This window comes from Calidris pugnax, unplaced genomic scaffold, assembly GCF_001431845.1.
Source record: "Calidris pugnax isolate Ruff unplaced genomic scaffold, ASM143184v1 scaffold269, whole genome shotgun sequence".
Taxonomy (NCBI): domain Eukaryota; kingdom Metazoa; phylum Chordata; class Aves; order Charadriiformes; family Scolopacidae; genus Calidris; species Calidris pugnax.
The window spans coordinates 1,418,609-1,444,979 of NW_015091347.1; the positions used below are offsets into that span (position 1 = coordinate 1,418,609).

Sequence of the window (26,371 nt, forward strand, 5' to 3'; positions counted from 1 at the left end):
ATGCCGAGAGGTCAGCCCGGTGCTTGCCGAAGCCCGCTCACGCTATGGAGATCAAACCACAAAGCCTTTGAAAACATCCCAAAGTCAAGCCAAGATCAAAACCTCAGGGGACTTTTAGGAGTCAGCCAAGAATGAGAAAACCCTTTGAAAAGCCCCAACCACCCAGCAGCTCTCTGGCTGTTGCATGAGTTCCATGCACAGGAAGGCAGGAGCCATTCCTGCCTGCCTGCCCATCATTTCTGCCCTGAAGCATGAGGATTAGGTAGCTTCAGTGATCTGAAACACACCAACTCCAGCTCCAAGAGCCCCCTGGCAACAGATTTCTTATGCTGATGAAGGGCTGGGTTTTTCTGTCTCCATTTACCACTGTGGTTTTTTTTTTCCTACAACCCCTAAAAGAAATGCGCAGCGAGGTGTAAAGCTGTAAAGGCCACAAGCCTGGGTGATGTTTTTTAGGTGAAAAATATGAGCTGTAGTAGAGGGAAAGGCAAGTTTGAACAGTTTTCACAGCACAGATTCACTTTGCGCTAAGCAGGAGGATAAACACGGCGGAGAATTAGCGCTTCGACATGCCAGCATCCATAAATCTGGCGAAAGAAATCCTGCTACGGGGGTGGAGTGGGGTAGGAAGACCCCAGAAAAGACTAATCCCGTTAAACGACTCGAGGAAACACAAAACCACGTGATGAAATTGGATTACCCGACCCGCACAAGAAATAATAGTTAAGCTATTAGTCATGTCTATTGTGCGGCGGGATAAGTCAAGACGATGTAGGCAGGAGAAATGAAATGAAGCATCTCTGCCAAAGGGGTAAAATTCCCCCAGGAGAGGTGACACCTCCGAGCTCATCCAGCCCTAGGGGGTGACTCACATCCCCGGTGTTTCCCCAGGATAAGCAGTTTTGGCAGCTGGCTGTCATAGCCTGCTTCTTCAGACCCATCTGAATGGTTTTAAATTTTTCTCCTACCTAGAAAAATCAAGAATTTAACCTTAGTGATGTAATTTGGGGAAAAAAGTACAGTTTTCATGTGATCCTGTGATCATATGATCATAGGGTAGGGGAAGAAAAGCATCCATCCAGGCAAGAGAAGTGTAAAAAGAAGGATTAATGGGGACAGGATTGGTGCCCAGCCCTCTCGTGTGAGGGGGTGGAGGAGGAGGGGGGGGATTTTAAACAGCGGGATTAAAAGAGGGCCAGGATCTCAGGCGTTTGCATTTTGGTTTGATCTGTCAAGAAAACAGCTTAGTTTGCAGAAGGAATCACCCAGCCAGCGAAGTTTTGTGCTTTTCTTTTGAAATAGTCATAGATTTTCCACCAGCTCACCTCTGGTTTCCTTCTAGAGGGGATGAGCATCCTACCAGCCCCTTGTGCTGGGGAGGGAGCTGGGGGGGCACGATGGGGTGTCCTTCAGACAACACCTCCCTGCTGGAAAAACCAGTGTCTATCATCCTCTGAGGTCTCTGCCGTGGCACTGGGAATATCAGGGGCTCAGGCACGAGCCCAGCATGGGATGGTCCTGCACCAGGCAGGTATTATTTCTGGCGGTTCCCCGGCCAAGCCACCCATGGGGTCCGTGGCCACCTCACACCTCTGGCCTGAGCCCACGTGGCACAATCCCTGCTGGATCTTCTGCAGCTCCAGTTGCAAACCCTAGCCTGGTGCTGGGGCTGCAGTGCGTAGTGTCACACCATTGATTATCTGCAGGGCTCATCAGCTGGCTTTAACTATTTACAAGGGTTGATCAGTCAAGTCATTGACAAGTTAACAGCTTTGTTTACTTCTTCCCCTCTGCTTCCGCAGCCGGTTTGTTCTGACCATTGTGCTAAGCGAAAGGCTATTTTGATTGTTTTCTCACCAAAATGAACCATGGCTTGTACAGGCTGTGCCGGTAACACAGCTTTAATTGTGCTGTCTGGGAGAGAAAAAACTTCTTGCCCTGATTTCTCCAGGCTCCCACGCCATGGGCAGCACCCACCTGGCCCTGGGATGGTCCTGCCCATCTCTGCTCCAGCACCTGACAATCCCATTTCACATCTTCAGGCATGATTTGGGGAACTCTAAGCAGCCCTGCACTGATTTTTCCCACTCTTGGGACCTGCTGATGGGGAGGAGGAGATGCAAAACCCACACGCCCAAGACAGACACCTCCCTTTACGACGTGCTGTTTGATGAGCAATCAGGCTCACGGCCGGCCTCCTGGCTTGGCAGGAGGGGGAACACCGAAGCTGAGATTAGATAGGAAATCAAGCCAGAGGTTTCTTCTGCACAGCGAGGTGTTATTATTATCATCAAAACCCCAGAGTGTTTAAAAACAATCAAACTCCAGTAGCGGCAACTGGTGTATCGCAGCGAGGGCAATCAGACACCAAACATGTCCTTGTCTGGGATTCAAGTTTGAATTCTTGAAATTCCGGAAAAGGTTGCAATATTTCTCGCTGTTTATTTGTTTCTGAAGAAAAGCCACGTGGGAAAAAAGAAATAAGCAGAAGGAGATTAGCAAGGCTGGCACCTCTGCTCTGAGGTGCAACATCTCCACCATTAGGACCTGGGGTTCACTTCATGTTAGAGCCAATGCCCATATCAGGGACAGAGAGGTTTGGGAAGAAGCTGTTATTGCAGCAGCCATGCATGGATGGAAGTTCATCAGGACAAGGGCTGGAGGCTTGAAAGCCTTTACTTGATCATCCCATCTCCTGAGTGGGGGGTACCACTGGTGGCCTCTCCCAGCAGCACAGTGATGGTGGCTGCCATCACCTTTACTCCCCCAATGCACTCGAGGACTGGCCAGCCCTGGGCAAGGATGCTCAGCATTTCTCTCAAGGCTCTGCCCTCCTGAACTTGATTAAAGCCCAAGCTGGGAGACCCAGCCTTGTAATTTAGATGGCGGAGAGATTACCCATTGCCTGCACGAGCTGATAAATGAACCCGCCGTGTCGGCACGGAGGGAGGACGGCAGACGTGCGGCCGCGGAACCGCGCAGGGCCCACACATCTTCATTAGGGAGGGAGCAGGCAGGAGAAGAGGAATAGCCCCATAGATCACCATTATGGAAATTTAGTCTTAATAAAGAAATAATTTGTGCGATGCATCACGCCGGAGCCGTGCGGGGTGGGGGGGGCAGCAAGACACTGCTCAGGCTGTGTCACTCACTCAATCATTTCTCACGAGGTTGTCACTCATGGGAAAGGCTCTGGAGCTCCCAACATGAGCCATCCTTGCCCATCTTGGCCCTTCAGGGAATGCCAGCACATCATCCATGAAACACCATCCCCCTCCATCAGCTCCTCCCCATGGGGGACACCAGGAGACTATGGGGTACCCCCCCGCTGGCAGCGGAGGGATGCGGGGTGCTGCGGGCAGCATCCCTCTGGCAGCCATCCTGCGTGGGGAGGGCTCTCATCTGAGGAGGGGAGGGGACTGCCACGTTACGGCGCTGGGGATTGAAGGTACTGCTGGCAATAAAGAAACAAAACCCATTCTCCAAGCAATTTGTAGCAATTAATAGCCATTCCCAGGAATGAAATGTTAATTAATTCATTCTGTGAGCCATGCGTTTATTTAAGGTATTTGTGGGTGTTCTTGGTACATTTATTGAGCAATTAAAATGCGTCCAAGAAAATATTTATCTATTTTAAGTCATTCTTAGTAAACACAATTTATATGGCAAGCAACTGCTTTATTTTGCATTGTTAATTAAAAGTTACGATACACTCCACTTCCCCGGGTTATACGCCATCAGAGCAGCCGATCTGCCGGGAGGTCTAGCTCAAGGAGCGCTCGTGCTTCTGGCAACTGCAAAACACCTCTCTGGGAGCCCGCAGGGTGGATTTAAGTGGTGTTTGATGGGACATTATAGAGTTCAGAGCGCCCCAGCATCCCCGTGCTGTGGCGTGGGTGCTAGTGATGCCCCCCGGTTGTTCTTGGGGTGCTGGGAGACGCTGGAGACAGCCGTGGCCCGATGAGGAGGTTTATAAAGAAGATGATGTACGAGTCCTACAGCCTTCCCAGGGCTGTAAAGTAAATAGCTTGTTCATGCACACTGTTTGCTGAAGAATTACAAGTCCTTGTACCACAGACAGAGGAATTTATTTGTTACAGTGAGCTTGGGTAGTGCTCAAGCAGATGAAGTGCTCGCTGGTGATGCTCCTCTATGTATCAACGCTCCGTAGGACATGTTCATGCTCTTGTTGTGAACGTGGTTAGCTCTTCATGGGCTCCACAAGGCTGGAAGCCCAGTAAGAAATGGCGTCCCTGGGGATAAGTGGTGGAGCTGCTGGATAAGAACCCCTTGTGCAGAAGAAGACTCAGCTGAGCATCTTCCACTGACACCCTGGGAGGAAGCACGGGTGCTTCATCCTGGCTTTTGACAGGTTTCCTTTGGAAATCAGAGCAGGTGACTGAATAAGCAAGGACATATGAAAACCAAAATAAAGCCACAACATTGCTTGTGAGCTAATGTAACCCAGACTGTCCTTTCTTATTTGTTTGTGGGCATGCTTAGCTGGGAAGCGATCGATGGAGTCAGAAAAATGCTATTTCCTTGGAGAGCGTCTCCTTAGAAAAGTCCCCCCTCCCTCTTATCTTTAAGTGTTAAAAGGACCCGGCACAGGTGTGGGGGTTTTTATTCTTTAATCGCTGTTTTTTCACTGATGTCTGTAATAATCCCTTTGAAGCTTGGATAGAAGTATCTGTTTCCTGGTTGAAATTTGTTTTTCTCCAGCAGCCGGGCCAATTCAATTTCCAGAAGGCACTGAGTTGGGAGGCACTGGGCACTGCCTCCAGAGAGGTCAGAGAAAAACAAATCCAGCTTAGAAATATGGGGAGGGAAATAAAGAAATGAAACTCAGCCTGGGGGGGGGAAGAAATACCCGTCTGGGAAAACAGAGTGAGATGGTGCTTGGTGAAGAGAAAGGAAGATGAGAAAATGTGCAAAGCCCAAGGGGATGAGGGTCAGCAGCAGATAGGGTGATAGGTCTGCGTTGGTTGTAGGACATGCGATTTTGGGGAGAAGTGGTGAATTTGGAGCCAGGTCCTCAAAAGGCTCCTGTTGATGGTAGAGAGCATACAGTGAAGGCATCTCACAGTGATGCTTCCATCATGATGATCCCCACTCTGTGGCGACCACCCAAGAAGCACAGGGAGACTGGGATGGGTCCCATGGGGTCCCCTGTGCTGTGCCAACCTTTGAGTTCTTCCCTGTGGCATGGGAAGCGGGAAAAAATTATGGGAAGGAGTCCTTTGGGCAGGATCCCCAAGGGCAGAGCTTCGCCCCTCTCTTGGAGCAATATTGGCACAGCATCATTGTGGTCCTCCTGCACAGACCTGTCCTGGGAGCCCCTGCGATAGGGTTTGGCTTAGAAGGAAAACCAGCCGTGAAAAATGACAAGTGAGGTAGAGGCTAAGTCATACGAGAAGAGACGAAAGGAAGTAAATTTATACAGTCTGGAAAAAGACCCTGGATGACATGTTTGCAATCTATAAATACCTTCAAGGTAACAATACAAATGAAAGAAGCCCCAGCTCTCAAGGGTGGTAGGACAAGGAGTGCTGGCCATGAGCCAGGCTGGATGTAATAAGGCTGGTGAGCCATTAAGGAAGAAATCGTGAAGAGCGGAAGCGGTGGAGATGGTGTACGGGGCTGCTGGAGCATCCCCCACATCTTCTCGGCTCCGTTTTATTCAGATTCTATTTATAAATAATTACGGAAAGGTTAATAGGTGAGTAAGACATGTTATGGGCTTGTTAAAACCATGCCTAATGCCTTCTGGCTGTCCACGAGCGCATCGCAGGAAGCTTTACAAGAGGGTTATCAGCTGTCGTTATTAAAAACCAATTTGACATTATAAAAGATCTATACTGCTTGTTCAGCCACATTGATTTGGCGGTGTTAAGCCTTGGAAAACTGGAGCAAGGACCTTGATCTCTGCTGAAGCACGAAAAATTGCTGTTTGTGACACATCTCCGCGCTTGGGAAATCCAGTTTTGTGGAAATACATAAAGCACCGTGCCATGGCTGGTGGGGTGTGTTCTCCTGAGCCTCTGCAAAGTCACCAACTCTTGGAGACCGTCCTCTCCGTTTTGCTTTCTTTTGCAACGTCCAGGAGGATCTCTGCCCAGCTCAAACCCACTTCTCCATCTGTTTTCCAAGCCCCAGTGCCCTCCATGTCTCTGCTGGGAGGAGGATCTGAAGGCAGACTGGGAAGATGTGACCCAGGGAGCTCAAAAGTCATTTTTGTCCTCATCTTAAAACCTCCTTCTTGTCCTTGGGAAGATGATTTTATGCAAAATAACCGGGCAAGTGCCAGGTACAAGAGAAGTGGCTGGATTCCCCCATGGGTTTGGTGCCACGCTCCCCCTGTCCCATTGACTGCTGCAGGAAACAGCTTCGGGTACCTGGTGCCTCCTCTTGAGAATCAGAAAACTCTTCAGAGGCTGAAAATCTGCTCGTGGCTGGGAGCCTTTATGGGGACAAAGTTGTGAAAGAAGCTTAATGGAGCAGAATTACTCCTGGCAAAAAGCACAGGGTATTTCCATGTTCACCAGCTGAAGTTTCCTTGGCCCTCTAGCTTTCTGCCTTCCGGCATCCTTGCTTTCTTTCATCAAAGTTGCTGGGATGTGGCTTCAGGCCTTTTTGACCGGTGAACCAAACAGGAGGCAATGAGGACGTGTCTCTTCTCCACCCCACAACCTACACAAAGCTTCAGGGGCGAGATACCGGGGCTCTGGCAGATCCCCCTAGCTCTCTCCTGCTGCAGCCTGGGGAGGAGGAACATCCTCAAGGGAGAAGCTGGTGCCCCAGCGCTGGCAGATGCTCTCCATGATGGGCAGCATCATTCCTGCAGCAGGGAGGCAGCAGGGCAGGGCAGATCCCACAAGGAGGCAGGGAAGCATGATGCTCGTGCAAGCCCCTTGGCTTGGGTTGGAGTTCCCTCTGGAAGGAGAAAGGCGTCACCAAAGAGTCATTGGACCTTTCAAACCTTTAGAGCAGCACCTGGACGGCGTCACTGGTGCTGGTTTTTCCATTCAAGGAACCACCCTCATTAACACAGGGAGCGCAGCCCTAGAAATAAAAGCGGCATCTCCTGATTAATTATTGAAGGGGGGAGTCTGGGGAGGAAGGGAGGGCAGGGGAGCTGAAGTGGCCAGTCAGCATCTGTTAGAGGTGCAAAGATAAATGAAACGAGAGAGCAGATAAGCGCATACAAATCAGCTCACATCTGTACCCCTAATACATCTCTTTCAAAGTGCTTGTGTCATCAGATGGTGGGTGCAGCCTCACAGGTCAGCTGTCCTGATTCAATTAGCTTCACCTTAACAGGCGCTGGGGGAATTTGCTCCAGCAGCGCTGTCAGAGCGTTCTCTCTGCCATGGACCAGTGTTTTCCTCTCGTTCCAACCCCATGGAGGCACTCGGGGAAGCTGTCAGAGCCTCCATATGAGTCTGGTTGTCTCTGGTTGTCTTTGGGGCAGCAAAGCAAGGGGAACTCCTAACAGAGTGGTGGGGATGAGCAGAGGAGAGCAGTAGAGGCAGGAGACCCATGGGAGGACCACGAGCATGTGCTCTTCACCTCGAAGGGGACAGCTTCTCCCAAACCACCCCCCCGACCCTACTTGGGAAGCAACATCCGTGGCTCGTCCCTCCAGCACCCCGTGGGGCAAATCCAGCTCCCAGCCCCTGCATCTTTCCCCAACCCAAACATCCCAACCCAGCCAGCGCAACCAGAGGAGGGCAGCCCCGAAAAAACAGGGGCAGAGATTCCTCGGGGAAATCCTCTTCCCTCTGATTTACCTGTCAGTTGTTTTGGGAGGGTTATTTTTTTTTTTTTTTTTTTTTTTATAAAGCCTGCCCTGTGTGTGTTTTTTCCCGTCGAGTGTTTTTGGGGGGGTTTTTTTTTTTTTTTTTTTTCTCCAGGCTTCTGCCTGCCCTTTCTTTCCCTTCCCCCAAAGAGCGAGCAGAGTTTCACACCACCTGACAGCATCTCCTGTCTTTCCCACCCGCTCCAGAGTGGCAGGTTGCCAGATGGTGCCCCATTAGGTCACATTTGCTCATTGTTTGGCAAACAGCGGCTTAATTCAAGTGCTGAGTTGACAGCTTGTTCTCCAAGACAATTTGCAAGTTGCAGTGTTGCAAATGCCAGCTTGGCTTTTCAGGGTAATGTTATTTCAGCTGCCTTCAAGGGATAAAGTTCTCTTTGATTGGAAAAAAAAAAAAAAAATAAGAAGAGGGTGAAAGTGGGAGGAAGCTGAAAAGGTTTTCGGTGGTTTTGATGTGGAAGGACCAGAGGTGTTGGTTGGCAAGCGTTCAGAAAGGGACTGCTCTCCTGGCACTGAGGTTCTCCATGTCCCATCCCTCCTATGACTGAGGTCTTACACCCATGCCCCACAATACTAAAGAAAGAGGAATCCCTTTCACAGGGAAATAGCAATTTTGGTTTATTTTACAAAGGTTTCAGTGGGGATATACGTACACCAAAGGTGTCACCTCCAAAACCTCTGGTTATAACCCTGTCCCGGTTTGAGGTAAAACAGAAACAGTTCTCTATTCAGTAGTTTTACTTTTCAGCTAAGCCTTTTCTAAAGTCACATCCTGGAGGATGATGTAGGGGTGATGTGGATGATTCCAAGGACAAGTGCGTGTCCCTCCTAAAGTCATGGGCAGCAGCAGCCTATGGCCTGCTGTCCCTGGGCACCACAAGCTGTGCACTGGGCGAGCAAGTCTCCACCATCATACACCTGTAAATGGCAAACACCACCACGACGATGCTTTTGCTTCTCCAACAGGTGGGCGAAAAAAGGCCAGGTTATAAAGGAAGCATCTGGTGACTTCTATGAAACCATCGTGGACCACACCTTCTTCTTCGAGCCCGTCTCCTGCGAGGTCACCAACGCACTGGGCAGCACAAACATCAGCAGGACTGTGGATGTCTACTGTAAGTAATGTGTCAGCTTGAGACTGTCTTCCCAGGGCTAAGCAGGGCCAGCAGAGCTGCTGAAAATTAACAGGAAGGGACATGGCTAGATCTGACTCACCCAGGGTGGCCAGGACTTTCTGGGCTCAGATTTTGTAAATGCTCTTGTGGTGGGACCCATGGTTTCCTCCTACCTTACGAGTGCACAGCTCATGGTGGTGGCCCCTGGGGAGCTGGTCATTCTGGGGTTACAGCTTCATCTGGGGGTCTTATGTGGCTGTGACCCTTAGGTCAATCAAGACCTCCCGTTGCCTCCTCTGACACTGTGACTCTTTGGTTTGAGGGTTTCTGGTTGATACAGGTCATCACTGTCAGTAACTCCAGTCTCCTCTCTGCAGTTGGGCCCAGGATGGCGACAGAACCGCAGTCCCTTCTCGTTGACCTGGGCTCGGACGCAGTCTTCAACTGTGCCTGGACCGGGAACCCGTCTCTGACCATCGTCTGGATGAAGCGAGGCTCAGGCGTGGTAAGAGTCGCATCCAGGGCAGTGGGGAATGGCACATTTGGGGCATGAAACACTGTATGAGCTCCCCATCTGGGAGCAAAGCCCATACCCACGGGCTGGGAGCTCCTGGCTGGACAAACGCTGAACCTGCGAGGCTCCTCCAAATGCACGGGACAACATGGCGTTGCAGAGCAATGGGTCACAGGCTGTGGATCTGCAAGGCTGTGGGTCTAGAAAACAGGTGGAGTGGCTGACGGAGGGTAGACCTTCTCACTCCCTACAAGGAGGGTGTAACCAGGGGGATCGGTCTCTTCTACCAAGTTACAAGTGATAGGACAAGAGGAAATGGCCTCAAGATGCTCCAGAGGAGGTTTCAGATGGATATTTGAGGGAATTTATTCATTGAAAGGGTTATCAAACATTGGAAGAGGCTGCCCAGGGCAGCGGTGGAGTCACCATCCCTGGAGGGATTTAAAGGTCGGACAGACGTGGTGCTGAGGGACATGGGTTAGTGGTGGTTTGGGCAGTGTTAGGTTGATGGTTGGACTCCATGATCTGAAAGGTCCCTTCCAACCTGGTTCCTTCCAACCTCCTTCCTGGAATGGTCCTTCCTTTCTGGGATGGTCCTTTCTTTCTGGGATGGTACCTCCTTTCTGGAATGGTCCTTCATTTCTGGGATGGTCCTTCCTTTCTGGAATGGTCCTGTTTGGCCTCCAGACCCGAGAGCTCACATCCTGACACGCTCACCCCAGCTCCCCTCCACTGTGGGTTGGAGGCTGCCTAAGGTTGGGGGGAGTCTGGATCTGGCCCAGGAGACTTTTCCATGTCTCTTTAGTCCTGAAAATTGTAAGGAGCTTTGCAAATATCAAGGGTGGCTCAGTCAGCCCAGGGAGGCAGGAGATACTCGGATCCTCTTTATACAGAGAGGAGGGCTGAGCAAAGCCACATGAAGGAGCTAAAGGAAGGCTGAGAGGTGAAACTCTCTGGGGTTTGAGTCTGAAAAACATCTTTCGGCTTCATCTGGGCAGATGGATCCTGAAGTTGATGAGGCAAAGCTGGGCTGACACAGCTCGAGGCGAGGTATCATCAGAGCTGGACAGGCACAGGAGGGAGAGGAAGGGGCTGAGTTTCTCCCCAGGCACAGACCCAGGAGGGGAGCAGGCATCGAGGCTGCTGGGATATTTTTCCAAAGCATAATGACCTCGGCGAAGGCCATCTCCTGGGAAATAATTATAGACTTGGGAGAGCTGATGGCTCGAATCAGCTAAGGAATCCCAGTGGGTCAATAATCCCTGGGTGGTTTCCCATCCTGCAGCTGCAGTTGTTGTTTCTCTGGGTTATTAGCATTATAGGCAACGCTCTCACACCGTGAACTGCTATTTCGTTTTCCCAAAGCCTCTGGAGCGGGCAGGGTGGCTGAAAGGAGCCGTGGACAGTGAGGATGAGGGTTTCCTGACCCTCCTCATCCAGCCCAAGCCACCACCAGAGCTTGTCTTCCCTAAATGCAGTGCCCAGGCAGCACGCAGGCTTCAACCTTTTTATTTGGCTTCCTCTAGCTGACCTGGAGCATCTCAGGACAGAGAGGTCTAACCCAGCAGAGATGCCTGTGCTGGCCAGCAGAGCCACCTCCATCTCCCCCAAGGCGTGCTGGCAGGGGAGGCTGCTTCATAAAGCCCCTCAGCCCCAGCCGTTGTGGTGGGATGTGGGGTCAGGGAGGCTTTTTTCCCACCCCCTCTACTTTCAGAGCCAGCTCAGGCTCCCACAAAAATCACCTTCTTTCCTACTACTTTCCCATAAGGAAACAAATCAGAGACACAAGAGGGGATGAGGCCAAGTAAGGAAAGGCATTTGCATGGAAATTCTCACCATCGCTGCTAAAACAGTGGGTTTAAAAGGCGTCTGAAGCTTATTGTCTCTGTCACTCACCAGGTTAGGGGTCAGACCCCCATCTTCCTGCTAAGGGAGACCCAGATCCATGTCCAACCACCGCTCAGGGCTTTGCATGAGCACGAATTCCCAGAGGCACTGGTTGTGGAAGCACAAACCAGCAGAGCCTGGGGTGTCACCCAGCAAGGGGGTGCTGGAAGGAAGGTGATGGGGTGGGACAGAGAGGCCAGGACATCCGGGAGGAATTAGCCTGGAGGCACGAGGTTTCCAGCACGGAATCGCACGGCTCCAAAAACCCCTATTTGTTTTAGACCGGCCACATTTTTTTAAATGCCACCAGTGCTGGGATTCTGCTGACAGCCTCAGCCAGATCCCTCTGCTTCAGCAATTTTCAAGGTTTAATAAAGCTGCTAATTGCGCTGCCAGGGCAGGAGGGCAGCATGGCTGGTAGCCACGTTGCAGCCGGTCTATGGGGAGGGCTTGCCAAAAGCAGCTGAGATTTCCCTGGCTGTCCAGGCCTGCTTCCCAGGGGGCTGCCAGCTCTCCACGTTGGTCTCCCACCACTTCTGGGTTTGAAACCCCCAAGTCAATCCTGGCAGCCTCCCCTGCACCCATGAAGATGGAAATTCAAGTGTGGAGTGTGGTTCTCTCAAAGGCTTTTCTGCTCCCAGTTACAAGGGTCTTGTGTCACTGCTGCCACCAATATTTTTCTCTTGTATCTTGAACTTCTTACAACACTGCAGTTTGTAAAAATTCAAATGAATAGGAATAGGTCTTATATTTCCCCCCCCCCCCCAAAAAAATGAGCCATTTCTTTATTCCTTGGTCAACAGCAATAAATGATGTTTCCATGCCACAACAGGCTTTTGGACTCATCTGCTTTGTTTTCTCTGGGCTGCCCTTGAGCTCGTAACACACATCTCTTATTCTACTTCACATCAGCCACCCCCTGAAAGCAACCCCCTCCTCTCTTCCAGGTCCTGAGCAACGAGAACAAGCTGACCCTGAAGTCCGTGCGCCAGGAAGACGCTGGGAAATACGTGTGCCGAGCCGTGGTGCCGCGGGTGGGCGCGGGGGAACGGGAGGTGACGCTCACCGTCAACGGTACCTCTTCCTTCCCTACTGCTGTTCCATCCTGCCGTCTCCGTTCCCGTTGCTCTGACACCTCACCTTACCCCAGCATCCCCTGGGATACCTGCTTTCAGAGCAAATCCCACCCGCAGTTGGATCAGGGAGGGTCCTGCCCTCTGCAGGCAATAGGAGTAAATTGGATTTTATATCCATTTGCCTGGAGACGCATGGGTTAAAGTTAAAAAAAAAAACCCAGAAAAAATCAACATTATCTAAGACCTGCTTGGTTCCTTATTATCAACAGGGGTTTATTGAGTAGTTGGGAGCTGGCGTCTTTAAATCTTTAATAGATTTATCTTGCAAAACCCTTGCAAGGTCGGAGAGCGCTGTTGTCTCTGTTGTACAGCTGGAGAGCTGGGAATTGAGCCTGGATCCGAGACCAGCAGCTTAATCACGCCGGCAGAGCCCACGTGAGGATACCTGTGAGGGACACCAGGGCTCTACAGCTCCTCCACGGCTGCTCAGGGCTCACCCAGCACCATCTCAGGATGTGACCCAGACCCTCACCCACTCCCGGGAGCTGGGAAACACTCCAGAGCCCTGGAGTTTTAACGACGACCTGGCCAGGACCCCAAAGCAGCCGATAATGAATTTCAGCCTAAATATGGAAGGGAAAGAGCCAGGCAGGCTACAAATGGTAGAAAGAAGAGTATGAATTTTGCATTGTCTCTCACTCGTACGACAAACTGGCAGGTTTCAGTCGCCGCTCGCTGTCACAAAGAGAAGAAAATAAGCAAGGAAGCAGCACAGGCGGCGGCAAGCGTTAATTTTAAATGCAGATAGTGCTGGGAAGGGAAGTCAAGGGCAACGCAGCAGGGGGCTGAAAACCAACCACTCCCTTGACTTCTCCCCAGCGCCTGCATGCTCCTTCCCCGGCGGCTGCTGGGTTTTAATTACAATTAATCTAGCTCCTGGAAAACAAAGCAACAAATTAGCACAAACAAAGAACCTGCTCCTTTCCTGACACCTACCAGGCACGTGGCCACCTTGAGCGCAGAGCAAAGCGCTCGGCAGGCTCGGGGTGGAAAAGCTTCTCTCGAGAGCTTTGAGGCTTACGCTGCCACAGAGCTTTTTGCCTTACGGAGGAAATCCATGCCATGAGGTTCAATGCTCAGCTTTGAGCATCTCCTGGGAGCCAACTGCCTGCAGCATCCCGTCCCACTGGGACATGCTGCTGGGGCTTGGTGCAACCTCAAGGTGAAAACATTGGGACACACCATCACAAGTGTTGAACGCTACACCAAGGCAGAATCTCACATATCCAGGTCGAGATGGTCTCCTGGGTCTCCGAGCAAGGACAACCAAGGTGGGCAAGCCCCAGAGCTTGTCAGGGTGTCTCCAAGTCTGACATCCACCAAGTGTTTGGCATCCCGTCCCGCAGCTGGAGCAGCCCTGCAGCTCCGGGAGCACGGCACGATGTGTCTAATCCAGCTAATGAATTCTGCTGGAAGTCTTTTCTGCTGTAATTGGAGAGGGAAGTTGAACGCCTCATATTTTCAAGTGATTTTAAATCCAGAGGGTGATACAATTGTCTTGGTATTACCAGGTGCCTTTCTCCGCGGGCTGGGATTCGTCACAGTCAAATTAAGCGTTTAGAAGTGCCTGTTCTGGGCTGGCAGCAGAGACTCTGATCGGTGCACACAGGCTCCAGAGGAGCTGATTCATCCCACCAAAAGCATAGACATCCTGACCGAGGGATCTTCATCTGACCCAACCTGAGCCTCCAATCCCATCTCTAGCAGGCCGTCCACTCTCAACTGATCTCACCACTCTCAGCCCATCACTCTCAAATCCCATGATGCTGGGGTGGGAGAGCATCCTCCTGCCCTTGCTGCCATCAGGTCTCACTGCCCTCCCCACCGCCAGCCTCGCTGGCCAGGTCTGTAGTTGCAGAGAGCAGCCCTTCCCCGAGCCAGAGCGCGAGGCCACCAGCCTGAAAGGAAGCAGATATTCAGAATCTCGTTAACAGGAAGGAAGATTATGCAAACGAGCAGCGTTTGGCAGGGCTGGAGCAGCAGAGGCAAGAAGGAAGCGGGGAACGGTTGGTGCCATCATAAATCAGCAGTAGTCGGATTTACAGCCCCCGCACGAGCCAAAGCCTCTCCATGCTCCTGACTGCAACAACAAGCCTAGTTGAAGCTCTCCCCCCAGTAGTAGCACCCCCAAAATCACCTTCACAGCAGGATTGACTGGGGTATGGTCTGTCGATGCATCATCCAGGCTTGGCAGGAGCTGCTGAGCAGGGACCACCACCCCTGCCCGTCGTGGTCTGCAAGAAAAGGTTTGTTAGAAGGGCTGGACAACCCCTGGTGGCTAATTCAGGATTTAGTTTGCCTGGGATTCACCCCAACAAAAAAGCTGAGCCTGCTAGAGAGCTGGGAGCAGATCTGGGTCAGGAGAACATCATGGTGTCCCCTCAACTCATGCCTGCAGCAGCCCATTGAGGGCTTCACCAAGAGCGTCTCCACCAGGGCTGGAGATGGGGACCTTGGGATGGTCCCTGGCAGTAGGAACCAGTCCAGAGCTTCTACAGGAGTCAAGGAGTTAAACCAAACTCTCCTGCCAAACCATTTCCAACGCTGTGAGGGCTTGGGAAGAAAGGTTTGGACGGACTCAAGCAGGCTGGAGAAGTGGAGGCCACCCATTCATTCCTCCAAGGCCCCCGAGTCAGCAAGCTGCCTTCTCTTTTGTGCGAGCCGCCACGACCGCACAAATAAATTGGCACCGGTGTGCTAAAAATAACCTCAACCAATAGCTCCATCATTTATATCCATAGCAACATTGTTTAAAGCCTTTTTCCTGCCCGTGGGCTGTCTCACACTTAGTGCTGAATGCCAACTGGAGATTGGCAGCTCTCATAAGGAGCCAGAGCCTAGTGGAGAATCAAACACCGGCCCCGAATGTGAAGAGGCTGCAACTCCATGCTATTATTTCTGGGCATGTTCATCTCACAAATGGTCTTTAGTCATAGGCTATTATCATGATGATAAGCCTTCGACTCTGAACTCCTAAAGCAATAATAAAACCCAAAGCCGTTGGCATTTGTGCCATTTAAAATCCACTCTCCTTGGGGAAAATGATCCTTTTAATGATTATTAAGCCATTTTTCTCCAGCGTCACCCAGTCTTGGAGTGCTTCCAGAATTTATAAGTAACATACAACTGTTGAAATAGAAAGAAGATGACTTTTCTTTTATTACTTAGGCCTGGCCTACAGAACCCATCACTGCTTTTGCCTCCAGTGGATTTGGCTTCATCAGTGGTCAGGGCAGGTGAGCAGGAGGATCACCCAGCAGATGTTTAGCTAACCAAAAAGCTCATCCCTCATGTCTTGTGCCACCCTTGGAGGACGAGAGGACCAGATGGGTCCCCATCACGTGTTCCATCCAGGAGAAAGAAGCCCCAGCACACATTTAGGGCCATCACTTGGCTGTTGGCATGGTTCTGCTCCTGCACCAGGCGTGGGGAAGGAAGGCTGAGGCCAGCTCATGATGCCACCTTGGGCATACTTGGATAGAGGAATTTCAGAAGGGCAAGGTGCCGTTTGCATCCTCCTGAAAGGAGACAAAGCAAGGGATCAACAGAACTCTCCTGAGATCCCGGCCAGCACTTCTGACAGATGGGCTTTCAGAGATGGATAAATGAGGATATGAGCCTTGGGAGCATCTTGAAGAAGAACATTTGGCCAGAAAACCACAAGATGTCTTTTGGTTTTCTTTTTCTGATAAAAAGGGGCACCAAATTTTACCCTAACGTACAGCTATGACCATTACATCAAAACAAGTCCTGACCTTCTCCTTCACACACAGTTCCTGCCATTACCAATTTGGACAGTGGTTCACTTTCGGCAGTGATTTTCTAAGCTGCCAGACCAGTGTTTCTGGTCATTGGTCAGTGAAGGACACTTCACTGGGCTGGTCCAGGCATCTCGCCTTGGGACATCATGGGGAAGGAAGAATTTGATGGGAATTGTTTGGGAGGTGTGGAAGTTTGGTGCAGAGAGGTGTTACGGGGATGATTGTACATAGGAGTGCACAAGAGCAAAGAATTTAGCATTTTGGTATATTTTCGTGCATTCTGTAAATTCATAAATGGTGATTTGGATGAGAATCAGCTAGGAATACCCAGGCAAATCTGTTTCTTCCCACTTTACCCCAAGTTCCTGAGACTTTCCTTGGAGGAACACCTCAGCTGTGGTGAGAAAGGAAACAAAAAGGGGAAAAGTTTCTCAGATCCACAAAGGATGGATGGATGGGAGAGAATATGAGCACAGCAAGCTGTCCTGCTCTGGCCATCCCAGAGACCTGGGCTCAAGACCCTGCTGAGGGGGTCCCCAGCAGTATTTTGGCCTCTTGTAGCAACTCCTGTTGCAGGTTTCCCACTTTGTGTGGCCAGGATGGAGCCCAGTGGTGTCTGCAGCCTGTTCACACATCGCTCCACACACGGCATGACCACGGGGCTGTGTTTTCTGACAAACCCAGTTAAATAAAAAGCAGGAATGCCAACCCAGAGTGAACATCCAAAAGAGCTGAGATGGGGTGAGGGGACGTCTGCTGCTTCCCTGCATCCCGCTGCCTGCATCCCGCTGCCTGCCTGCTCCCTGCCTGCAGCCCAGCTTGCTGCTCTATTCTTTCCTGCCAGCAACAAGACACTCGCAGAAATGCAAATCTGCTTTAATTAAGGAGGCTAAGAAACAACAATTAGGATCCCAGCTCTTATGCTGCTCCCACGGGGTGATCCCCTCTTCAGGGGGCTGTCGGAAGAGCAGGGGACATGCTGATCCCACCAAGCCACGCTCTCCTCTCCAACCCCTTTTCTCCCAACTCAGGAGGTCCACAAAGGCAGGACAAGGACATTTCCCTTCAGAAGCTGGCTCAGCCAATGCGTTCAGCCTCATGTCACTCAGGGAGACAGCCAGGCTGAGCTTCCTCGTCATCCAAATGGTGCAAGAAAGCCCAGCTGATGGGATCCAAAGGTTTTTTCCAGCAGAAATTTCTCCCCCACATTGCTGATTGCAGGTCCATGACGGGTGGCTTGCAGGTAGCAGCTGCCCATCAGTGCTTCCTTCTGCCCTCCTACCTCTTCCTCAAGCCCCTGGGGAGCAATTAGTGTGATGATTGCTTAACAAATCTGGGAGAGCACAGGAGAGGAATACCAGGTGTTCTTCCTTGTGGAAGAAACAGCCCTTCTCAGATGGCCAGGTCCACCAAGGAGATTTCCACAGGGTGATTTAATCACCATCCATCGCCAGGGATGTGGGATCAGAGGTGGGAACAGCCTGATGCTTTGTAGGGGCTTTGCAGATAACCAGCAGAGCCTTGAAGTAAAGGCTTTAAGGCTCTTCTGGAGGCAAGGGAGCTGTTGCTCCATCCCTCCTCCTCAAAGAGTACCCTGATGTCCCTTCATGGCTCTACTAACACTCCCCCCATTGCCACCAGTACCTTCTATTGCAGCCACCCACAAGAGATGCCAGCAGCCCTCTCCTCTCTCTTGCAGGGCCACCCATCATCTCCAGCACCCAGACGCAGCACGCCCTGCATGGCCAGAAAGGGCAGATCAAGTGCTTCATCCGCAGCACCCCACCACCAGACCGAATTGTGAGTAGCGTCCCATGGGGCGCGATGGGTGCCTTGAGCACCTCAGGGTGCCCGACGGCGGGCAAACCTGTCCCAGGCTGACCCCTCTCTTGCTTGGCAGGCTTGGTCCTGGAAGGAGAACGTCCTGGAGTCTGGGACCTCTGGGCGCTACACCGTAGAGACGGTCAGCACGGACGAAGGTGTCATCTCCACGCTTACCATCAGCAACATCGTCCGGGCCGATTTCCAAACCATTTACAACTGCACTGCCTGGAACAGCTTCGGCTCCGACACGGAGATCATCCGGCTCAAAGAGCAAGGTGGGCATTGCTGAGGAGCCGGGGGGGACTGTTGGGGGGCAGGAATTAGCACCTGGCCAGGCTGGAAGAGTGGGGAGATGCTGTGAGAGGCAGGAGATGCTCAGAAAAGCTCTTGGGATGTCAAAGAGGAAGCTAGGAAGGGCAGTGAAAACGCCCTTCACGTTGGCTGGAGGATTGCATCCTTGGGGTGCCTGGTCCTGGTAGTGGGACGTGGGATGAGCCCTGCATAGTCTCTGCTTGATACAGTACTGCCCCACTTTGCCGGTTCTCCTGAGGTTGGAGGGCACAGACCGGTCCTGCACCCCTCGCTCCCTGCCCCATGGCACAAGCTGATGCCACTGCCACCCCCTGGAGGATCATTTATAATCTTAGAGGAACAGGAACGGCTGCTCCTACCAGACCCCACTGCTCCACGATGATGGGAGTGAGTGGGAGGAAGGTGTTTGGGGCTGGTGGTAGCCCTCCACCCTGGCCACCAGCCACGATGCCAGCACGTGTTTTGTAGGGCTGGGCTTGCCCACCCAGCCTCAAAGACACCTCGAGCCCTTCTCAAGGGATGGCCAGGGGATTTCCACTCTGGGGGCTCTCCATAGCAAGGGAGGGAGATGGCTTTTGTGAGGAACACTTGGCTCCTGGAGGGACTCCAGTTCTCTTCTATTTTATTAAATGCCAGGGCAGGCAGGTGGATTGTTCTCATTAAGCCGTGATTTATAGGCGAGGCTGCCGTCCAGATTAAATCAGAGCTAAATGAACCCCTTAAAATTAGCCTTGGGCTTCTTCCAATGCAAACAGAGCCAGTGGTTTTTTCCAGGTCGTCTGCCAGCCAGCGGGAGCGCTCAGCGGCGGGGCTGGGTCCCGGCGGAGGGTGGCCGGGCAGCCCGGCCGGGTCAGAACCGGCAACGCAACATCCAACTCCACAGCCGGCCCTGCATCCCAGATCCGAGCATCCCTGGCTAGGGCAAGCCCAGGGGACATCCCCTGCCCTGGGCAGGGGGACACCATAGGGTGGCTGAGGATGCCGTAGGGTGGCAGAGGACATCCCCTTCACGGGGCCAGCCCTGCGCTCGGAGCAGGAGTCGGGCTGAGCGCTCAGGAAGGCTGAGGTGTGCGCTTGGGCTGTGCAAGGCTGTGGACACTTGCTTTATTTTCAAACAGGTACGGAAATGAAATCAGGAGCTGGTATTCAAGCAGGTATGGAAATCCTGAGCTGACGGTGAATGCGAATTGTCCCCAGCCGTTACCACACCCGAGGACTCCACGTCCTCCTCCTGGCCCGGAGGCTTTCCCAGCAGGGCAGGATGGGGCGTAGGGAAGCTGCAGGGCAGGGGCTGGGAAGCCGGAGCGGTCCAGTCCCCGCTCTGCCACCGACCCGCTCTGCAAACCACCCAATGCTGCTTTTCTGCGCCCCCGGCTCCCCAGAGAGAGAAGGGGATGATATTATGCAGCCACTTTTTCTAGGGACCACTTAAGTGCTATTTGGGGGCAAAAAAAGAGGGAGAAGTAGAAGTTTCCAGGGTCGTTTGCAGACATCGTGCTGGTCTCAGCGTCCTGGCAGGGTGCTCGCCAGCGTCTATCGCAGCCAGAGCAGGGCTGAAAGGACATTTGGGTAGATGCTGCAGGATGTGCTGCCTCATCCTCTCAGGGCTCACAGGGGGAGCACATGGCCAGCAAACTGCTCCTCGTCAGCTTGCCCTTGTCTCTGGGACACGATTTACCATCCCAGTGCTGCTCCCTGTCGCTGCCCCTTTGCAGTCACATCTTTTTTGCAGCCCAGGAGAGCCCCAGGTGCTTTCACCACCCCATTCCCTGCTCCTCCCTGATCCTCCATCATCTTCAACCTCCATCATCATCTTCATCTGCCATCTCTACCTGCTTCTCACTCAGCTCTGCATCGCAGATCCCACTGCCCCAAAGCTGAGAACTCAGGGGACCTCAATGTCCTGTCCCTTCACCCTTTGGCTCCATGGTCCTTTGGGAGATCCAAGTACTCACAAAAATCCCACAAGGAGTTACCACCATTGGCAGGAATGCTCCCTAGCAGGTGGCCTCAGGCTTCCCAGAGAAGAAAATCCCAGTTTCTTCTTGCGGTGGCTCAGCTGGTGTGTTGGAGGATGCTGGGTTTAGGATGAGCTCCTTGGTGCAGTTGGAACCAGCTCCATCACAAGGCTGTAGAGCACTTGGAGGACTTGTCTTTTCACCCCAGGGGAATTCCTGCACCAAAGTGGTGAGCATTCTCAGCAGGTTTGGTGGTCTACTCAGAAGCGACTCATGTCACCAGTGGCCCAGCTTGAGAAACAAGTGACACATCAAGGGACCAGCACGCCCAGGCAGAAAATTCATGAGCAGGTCTGAAACTGAAGAGCATCAGCACAAACCACTACCGAATCTCTTGAAACAACAAGCTAAGCAGGGAAGATTAAAGGCTCTTTTTAGATCAAATGTGAGCTGAAGAGGCTAAACTCAACCAGCACCATTTTTTTATCACCCTGTGTTTCTCAAAGTAGGGCTCAGGACCCACGAGACCCCATGGCCACTGCTAAAGGATAAACACAAATGTGCTTTTATAGCTCCCCTGCTCCAGCTGGGATAGATAGCAATGAAAAAAATCCTTTGCTGACTACACAGGAAAGTTGCTGGTGGAATTATGACTCCTCCTCCTCCCAGTCCCACCAGTAAGGAAGTGTGCCCCTTAGGGAGGTGGTAAGACACAGGCAGGTTCTGTGATCTCAGGTCCAGGATGAAATTCGTGGTCAACACAAGCTCCATGCAAGCGGACAAGGAGAGATGGTTTCCTTATCACCCCGTCAAGTGTCAGCCATCAGGCTGCTGGGCTCTGCTTCTCAGCTAGGTCACCCATGTGTCCCCAAGCCTGTCCCCAGCAGTGTTCGTGTCCCCCATCTGCACAGACAAGGAGGAAAGAGGACCACCTCTCTGCATCCGTTTTTCCCTAAATCCATCCCATCCCTTTCCAGGGTAGAAGCCCCAAGGAGGAAGCACCCATTGGAGGTGTGTAGGAGTGTGAGGACACACTCACCTGGCTTAGCTGGCCATCCTGGGAAGGGCTAGCCCCTCTTTTGGCCCACCGTGGGTTCACAAAAGCCTATAGGGTACACAGAAAGAACAGCTATGGGGACCTATAGATACCTGCTGCTTTTGGCAAGAGGGTCTTCAGGATGCAGTTTATCATCTCGGCCAACGAAGGCGGTTTGTGGTACCCACAGGTGGGTGTCCTCCTGGCAGTGACCCAGAGAGCAGGCACCCACCCAACACTCCCCGTTAAGCAGGAGCTGTGCTTTGAGGAACTGAGCAGGGAGATAATGAGGCTCCTGGGCTGCAAATCTCACTCTCTCACCATAAACGTGATTTCAGATTCCACCCTCCCCACACCTCGCCTGGATCTGCGCAAATAAATCAGCTTCGCTGGCTGAGCCGCAGCCTGAATTCCCTGCTGGGAACCTGACTATAAAGTTATTGTGGGCAGAAGGAGGGGAGCTCCTAACCTCTGCTCTGCAGCCAGCTCTGCTCCCCCGGGCTGCCCCCACACACACATCCCACCCCACAGCCCCATATCCCCGCAGCCGCCTGGGCTCTGCTGTCCCCGGCACAATCCCAGTCCTTGGAGCACCCTCCGGAGGGATAAACCAAAGGAGAAGGCAGAAGATTGGGCTGTAAAAACAGGCTCTTGGGTTAACTCATCCACATGCACTTACCAGCTGAGCTACCACCTCGCCCGCAGGCTTGTGCCCGACCCCATCCCTCCATCCCAGCTCCAACCTTTCTCCCAGCCTGCTCTGATGCCATTTCTTTTCTTAATAATACTAACACGCCGCCTTCTTTCGCGCTTCTCATCCTTCAGAGACCCTCATTCGTTAGCCCGCAGGGTGCCATCCAGAGCAGTTGTTAGCCCACTCTTCTGGCTCCCTCCTCTTCTCTCCCTCCCAGGGGAAAATGAGGCACAGAGAGGTCAGGGCTTTGCACAGATTGCAGCACGTACCAGTGTCCCATGGGCAGCCCATGCCGGCATCACCCACACAGGGACGAGGGAGTGGGGAAGGAGGTCCATTTGGCCCCAAAACCCTCCCCAGGCTCATCACCGAGCCGCTTTCCAGTAGCCGGGGGTGGGTCCCTTGGGGGCAAGCCGCCTTCCTCTCCAACCTTCATCCCGGCTTCATGCTCCCTCTCCTTCCTCTTGCAGAGTCGGTGCCGATGGCGGTGATCATCGGAGTGGCCGTGGGGGCCGGCGTGGCGTTCCTGGTGCTGATGGCCACCATCGTCGCCTTCTGCTGCGCCCGCTCCCAGAGGAGTAAGTGTCTCCCCCAGCCCCACTTCGGGCAGGGCTGGGGTGGAAACCTTGGGGGGGGGGGGTGGATAAGATGGGTTGGAAAGAAATTAGAGGTTGAATTTACCGATGCAGCACCAGCTCAGTCTGCTCCTCATGTTGGTCCACCAAATGGTTGGCATCACTAATGGCAGCCCTGGGGGAAAGGGAAAGGGCTTTGGAGCACGGAGAAAAACACGGCAGGGTAAACACTAATTGGGAGGTGAGCAGAGATGCCTTAAGGACAAAGGGACCTGCTTTGAATCCCTCCCTTGGAGAAATCCTGATGTCCAAGAGCGAGAAGCATCCTCACCGTGCCACGTCAGTGCTTAAAAACCCTCCTTGGTTAGTGCTCTCTCTTCTGCTTCGGGTTCAAGTCCATTTTCTCAATGTAAAACGTGGATTTCCAAGTGGGAAATTAGAGCCAGCTGAGGGGTTTTATGTGGGACGCGTGGGTTTTGGAGCCCGGCTGCGGTGGGAATAGACGTTAAAGCGGCATTAGAGACGCAGGTAGAGGAGAGGGAGGGGTGAACAGCATGGCATCGTGCTGCTTCATTAAAAAAACACCAGGAAATGAAAGGAGGATTGTTGGCTAAATGAAAAGACGTCAAACCAGGAGGGAGAAGAACGTGATTGTCTGGAGCATCTCAGGCCACGGGGGAGAAGAGGAGACACTCGGCGGTGCTCCCGGCTCGGGGGACGCCAAGCTCTCTGTGCCTGTGCCAGGAAACCCAGTCACTTCTCTTTTCTGCTTATTTCCCCCCCATTTCTCTTGATCGTTTGCAAAAGCAATCAAAGACTCCAGGCTCCTCCTGGATTTGGGTATGAACGCACGGCCTCCCGCAGCAGAAATGTGTTTAATTTTAAGAGTGATAATGACGCCTCTCCCTGGTTTATCCCCTGGTTGTTTTTTCTTTGAACTCCCGGAGCCTCCATCAGCGAGTATTAACAAATGAAATGGGGGGCAGTCATTAATCCTGCTTTTGGGGGGGAGGATTGCTGATGGATGGGACCCAAAATCAGGTCAATTCAATACTGTGGAGATCACCTGAAGAAAGCAGGGGCCAAGCCGTGTTTCCATGTCAATGGTGGGACTAAATTGACCACCCTTTCCCCACACCTCGTTTGGAGCCAGGGAGAGCATGTGGTTCATTATCTTCCTCTCATTTGATGTAACCAGATGGTGCTGGGTTCTTTGCAGGACGCACTATGTAACACTAATGCCGTGACAACAGATCAAAGACGTGGCACAAGTGCCAGGTTTTAGAGTCCCCCACAAGCTGGAAGCGTGCAGAGGACGAGGGGGGACTTTTGGGGAAGAAGTTCCTCCAAGAGGGGACAACCCCATCCCACCCAAATGCCTTGAGTGATTCTGCCCTTGGATCCCCAGTGGTAAATCAGGAATAAGAGGCGTTTTTCTCCCTAGGGATGGAGGAGGATACGTGCTGGGAAGAGGGTACCGGGGACGTGGTGGCATGGCAGTGTTCGAAGTCCCTTTCTCCACTGTGTTTCCAGTGCTTTCCTACTTAGAAAGGACTTTTTAGTTTTTTATATGCAACAAGCTGCTGGATCTGGGCATCTTTGCAGTGTCCTCCCTGCACCACTGCTGTTCATCGGCACCTCCCACAGTGTGGGGTCCTGCAGAGTCCACAGTTCCCATGTCCTGGAGAAAGGTCTACAGCATCCCTGGACCAGAGAATGGGTCTCACAGGGCTTCTTTGCTACTTTCCTTTGGGATCAGAGCAAGCGAGCACGAAAAGATCACCCAAGAGATCAGCTAAGGTGCCCTCCCCCATCTCCATTCTCTCCCCAGAGTGAAATAGGAGGAAGAACAGCTCAACCAGGGAGCTGGACCCAACTGGAGACACCAGTTTGGTAGCAGATGCTTTGCCAGGTGCTTGCTGGGGCTGATGCTCGAGAGGAGCAGGATGCTGTGATGCTAACAAAGCAAATCCTGGGGGCAGGTGGGGATGCTGGTGGCTGCGGAGCCTCTTGGTCCCCCATCACATGGCTCCAAAAGCCATCTGGAGCTGCCCAAACAGGGTTCCTCCCTGGTTTTGGGGGGAGCTGGGAGCATCAGCAGCTAAACCAACCCCCAAGGGACACTCAGGGTGCCAAACCCTGCAGGGGAGGACTTGGCTGTCCCAGGGCGAAGCATTTTTATCCCAATTTTGCAGGTACTAATGCAAGTGGATGCTGTGGCAGCTATCTCCAGCTGCAGGTGGGTAGAAACACCAGGCTGAGAAGGTGAGGGAGGGACTTTCCACCACGGTTAGCGGTGTGAAATCAGCAGAGGTATTAGAGAGATCAGCTTGGGAGTGACAGGACCACTCGGATATCAGGAGGGACTCATTTCCTACCAGGATGACTGCGGATGCTTCTCCCAGGACAAATACCAGAGCGTTGTTGCATCATTTAAAACAACAGCCTGCAGACAAATCCCATGTTCAGGCTACGGGGGCGGCTCCGTATGGCTCCTGGTGGAGGGGACAAGGTGACCCAGTGGTAACTCTTGGAGAAGGCATCTCATGGTGGCTACCACTGGCCACCGACCGCAGCCAATGGCACCAGGGGAGGCAATTCCTGGCTGTGCTTTGGGTAATTGCAGCAAAAAACGGTGCTGGGCGCAGACACACTGAGCCTGGAGGCCGTTTCTTACCTGGAAAAGGAAAAGAAAAAAAAAAGAGTTTACTGCACATCTGTTGTTATATCTTCGGTGATTTAACGGCCCAGAGTTATTTAAGGGGGAGCACTCCTGGGACAGGATGTGCAAGACAGTAATTAGCTTTTCCTTGTGATTAAAGACAGAGGCTCCATCACCAGGAACGTGATCCCAAACGAAAAAAAAAAAAAGAAAAGAAAAAAAGAAAAGTAGTGGTAACTTCCCAGCAAAATCCTTTGCCTTGCACCCCAAGACTCAGAGGTGTCTGTGGGTGACAGCAGGGCTGCAGATATCGAGGGCACGGGATGCTGAGGCAGATTAATTCAAGGATGGAGCTTCAAGCCAGTCCCGATGGCATGATTCAGTTTGCTTTACAGAGAAAATCACCGACTCCCCAGCCTCTGCTGGACTGAGCCGGTGCAGGGCACTGCCAATTCCTTCAGATGGAGGTAAATCTGTCGAGCCCAGGGGTTCAAGGCGGTTTTGGGTCCAGGAGGGTTGTCACAACCATCCTGGGAGGTGAGAGCCAGATTGTGGGCTGGAGCCCTGCTTCAAAGCTATTTAGATCTCGCCAGTCAGATTTGCATCCATCTCTGCTTTTTATCTCGCACTCGCCTGGCCGTTTCTGCTCCTGCTGCTCGGTGTCTTTGGTTTAATTTTGCTAAAATGACTTCTTCAAAGCACGCCTGACACCTTCAGGGAAGGCAGAGAGTCTCTCCAGAAACGTTTCTCTCTGCCCTGCATGAAAACAGGCTGCTTGGAGCAGCAGCCAGGGATGACTTTGTGCTTCCCAAAGCTACATCTTTGTTTGTTGCTTGGCCTTGTCCATATGTACCTACACCCCAAACCTGGGAAAGGCTTTTCTCAGGGGCTTCCCAGCACCCGGGAAGAGCTGGTACATCCCTCAGGAGCAGTATTTCATGTGCTCCCCCAGCATATGCAGTCTGGAGAAGGAGCCCACCATCTGTTTGAGCAGCCCTTCTGCAGCCTCAGCCCCTGTCGACAGCTCCATGAGCATGGCAGAGACCAACCAAGCTCTCCAAGGAGTTTAAAATAAGAACCT

At 52.4% G+C, this 26,371-nt stretch overlaps 1 protein-coding gene across 2 annotated transcripts in view; it reads left to right on the plus strand.

The window, feature by feature from the left end:
• Positions 1-26,371, plus strand: part of KIRREL3 (kin of IRRE like 3 (Drosophila)) — a 266,584-nt gene that overhangs the window by 229,895 nt on the left and 10,318 nt on the right. The window contains exons 8-14 of one of the 2 annotated variants that reach the window (XM_014961052.1): positions 8,783-8,931; positions 9,309-9,436; positions 12,280-12,406; positions 17,929-18,029; positions 18,130-18,328; positions 19,484-19,519; positions 22,524-22,631. In XM_014961052.1, coding sequence (XP_014816538.1) covers positions 8,783-8,931; positions 9,309-9,436; positions 12,280-12,406; positions 17,929-18,029; positions 18,130-18,328; positions 19,484-19,519; positions 22,524-22,631 — 848 coding nt within the window. The remainder of the gene's footprint in view (positions 1-8,782; positions 8,932-9,308; positions 9,437-12,279; positions 12,407-17,928; positions 18,030-18,129; positions 18,329-19,483; positions 19,520-22,523; positions 22,632-26,371) is intronic. The other variant, XM_014961053.1, reaches the window with a different exon arrangement.